General features: G+C 48.6%; 1 protein-coding gene across 1 annotated transcript; it reads left to right on the top strand.

Annotated features, from left to right (window-relative positions):
* Positions 1-348: 348 nt before the first annotated feature.
* Positions 349-2169, top strand: LOC311231164 (apelin receptor A). Its single transcript, XM_084317677.1, has one exon. It carries the CDS (start codon positions 515-517, stop codon positions 1598-1600), a length of 1086 nt encoding a protein of 361 aa, XP_084173803.1. The 5' UTR covers positions 349-514; the 3' UTR covers positions 1601-2169.
* The last annotated feature ends 499 nt before the right edge of the window (positions 2170-2668 follow it).

The raw sequence follows: 2668 nt of genomic DNA, 5'->3' as shown, positions 1-2668 counted from the left end.
CCATTAATATGTATTATTGTGAGTGGGGTGCGTTTTATTAACCAGATACAGTTCAATGAGATATGACACCAGTATGTTATCAATGATTAAGTTGACCAACTATAGTAGACCAGGATAATTATGTTTTGGGATAGAAACATTCTGGGAGGCAAAATCATTTAAAATCCGTCATCCCAGGAGAGCCATTGAGTGCGCGAAGAGAGGTGAGAGAGGAGGAGGGGAGAGAGTGGGGGATGTGAGTGTTTTAATGGGGGGAGGGGGTTGTCCTGGGAGGGAACTAGGGGTGTGGATGGCCGAGTTTAAAAAGGCAAGCAGCACCAACCCTCACTCTCACATCAATCTGAGCTCTCTTCCAACTCGTGCAGTCAACAGAGAAGGACGAACTCCTACTGTATTTATTTTGTCTCCTTTTACACCGATTTTTTACTTGATTTATTTAGCTGTACCTTTGAAGCTCTGGAATTTACAAGAATTTCTACAGGATTAAATTTTTTTTCCTGATCTCCACTTCAGCATGGAAGCCACCACTATGGAATATGGATATCCCTATGAATATTATGATGACAATGAGACTGTTTGTGACTTCTCTGAATGGGAGCCATCCTACTCTCTCATACCCGTTCTCTACATGCTGATCTTCATCCTTGGTCTGTCGGGCAATGGGGTGGTCATCTTCACTGTCTGGAGATCCAAATCCAAGCGCCGGGCAGCAGACGTCTACATTGGAAACCTGGCCCTGGCCGACCTCACCTTTGTTGCGACCTTACCTCTCTGGGCCGTGTACACGGCGCTTGGCTACCACTGGCCCTTTGGCGTTGCTCTCTGCAAGATCAGCAGCTATGTTGTCCTGGTAAACATGTATGCCAGTGTCTTCTGCCTCACCTGCCTGAGCTTTGACCGCTACCTGGCTATCGTGCACTCTCTGTCCAGCACCAGGCTGCGTTCCCGCGGCACAATGCTGGCCTCCCTGGGAGCTATCTGGACGCTGTCCGGCCTGCTGGCGGTGCCCACCCTGCTGTTCCGCACCACGGTGGACGACGTCAACAGTAACCACACCACGTGTGCCATGGACTTCCGCCTGGTGACCCTGAACCAAGACCACGAGTCCCTGTGGATCGCAGGGCTCAGCCTGTCCTCCTCCGCCCTGGGCTTCCTCCTGCCCTTCCTCGCCATGACCATCTTCTACTGGTTCATCGGCTGCACCGTCACCCGTCACTTCAACAACCTGCGCAAGGAGGACCAGAAGAAGAAGAGGCTCCTGAAGATCATCACCACGCTGGTGGTGGTGTTTGCCTTCTGCTGGACGCCCTTCCACGTGTTGAAGAGCATGGACGCTCTCTCCTACCTCAACCTGGCTCCTGACTCCTGTGGGTTCCTGCGCTTCCTCCTGCTGGCCCACCCCTACGCCACTTGTCTGGCCTACGTCAACAGCTGCCTCAACCCGTTCCTGTATGCCTTCTTTGACCTCCGCTTCCGCTCCCAGTGCCTGTGCCTTCTGAACCTGAAGAAGGCCATGCATGGCCAGATGAGCTCCATGTCCTCCACGCTCAGTGCCCAGACTCAGAAGTCAGAGGTACAGTCTCTGGCCACCAAAGTGTAGAGAATAGACGGGCAGGGGTTCGGCGGGGCTGCTGGCCGGTCCTCCTGACACCCATCCGTGGAACACATGTGAAAGCAAAGAGTTTATGTGTCCGTTGTTCAAAAGCTGGTGACACACAAGTGGGATAATGAACTCTGAATTGTCGCTGCTCGCCGTTATGAATTCCCTTTTTTTCTTCCCTTGTTGCTGATGCTGCCGTGAGAGGGGTGGGAGCTGCGTGTGTCCGACCAGACACTCTAACCCCTGGACTCTGGAATTGGAGCCAGCTGGCTGAGCTCCATAGCTGCTTTTTACTCCCCTCGAAACACTCAGAAAAGATATATATATATTTTTGTTTCTCTCGCTCTGCAAATGTTTTTCTTTGTGCTATGAGGGGCCTGTATTATGGTTTTAACATTCACATTTTGAAAATGAATTGTTGATACGTGTTGGTTCTATATCACATGATGTTAATCTGTTTACACTGGGTAAAAAAAGAAGGATCTGAAAGTTGTACAGTATTTTCGTACCATAGCATTTTTTTTCAGATGTATTAATGTTTTGTTTTAGAAGCACTTGTTAAAGAAGTGGGTTGGGGTTGGGTTGGGGTTGGGTGGTGTGGAGAGACATTGTATGTAGCTGGATCATCTTAAGGTTGTTGTTTGCGGAGATAGAACACAAGGGGAAGAGGGGGAGGGGAGGGGGTGTAAGTGGAGAAAAGGTGTTGCAGCTTAATTATATAGTTTGTTGTGGAGGAGAGGAGACAGGGGCAGACAGGCAGATGGCAGCTGACAAATGTTGTTGGGGAAGGGGATGGGGGGGGGGGGGGTTGTTGCCCTCATGCCAGAGGGTAACATTTCATTTCATTCAATGAATTTCATACATGCTTCATTTTGATGTACATGTTTTATTTTTTGACATCATTGTAACTAACGATATTAAAGATTTGTTCTATGAACCATATATCTTCCTCTGAAATTTTTTTGTGTGTGAAATCTGAAGTAATACAAAGTCTTGCACAAAGAGAAAATTATGCTTCTGAAGAAACAAGTCTGCAGAAGAAGAAGGGGGCATTATGGGAAGAAAAAA

The sequence above is a fragment of the Notolepis coatsorum genome (assembly GCF_963971535.1).
Source record: "Notolepis coatsorum genome assembly, chromosome: 1".
Lineage (NCBI taxonomy): Eukaryota > Metazoa > Chordata > Actinopteri > Aulopiformes > Paralepididae > Notolepis > Notolepis coatsorum.
Note: the sequence above shows the minus strand (reverse complement) of the source record. Positions and strands in the feature narration are given on the sequence as shown.

Bases quoted from the DNA above. Each gene is read 5' to 3' on its own strand.
- LOC311231164 (XM_084317677.1), top strand. From the start codon at position 515: ATGGAAGCCACCACTATGGAATATGGATATCCCTATGAATATTATGAT.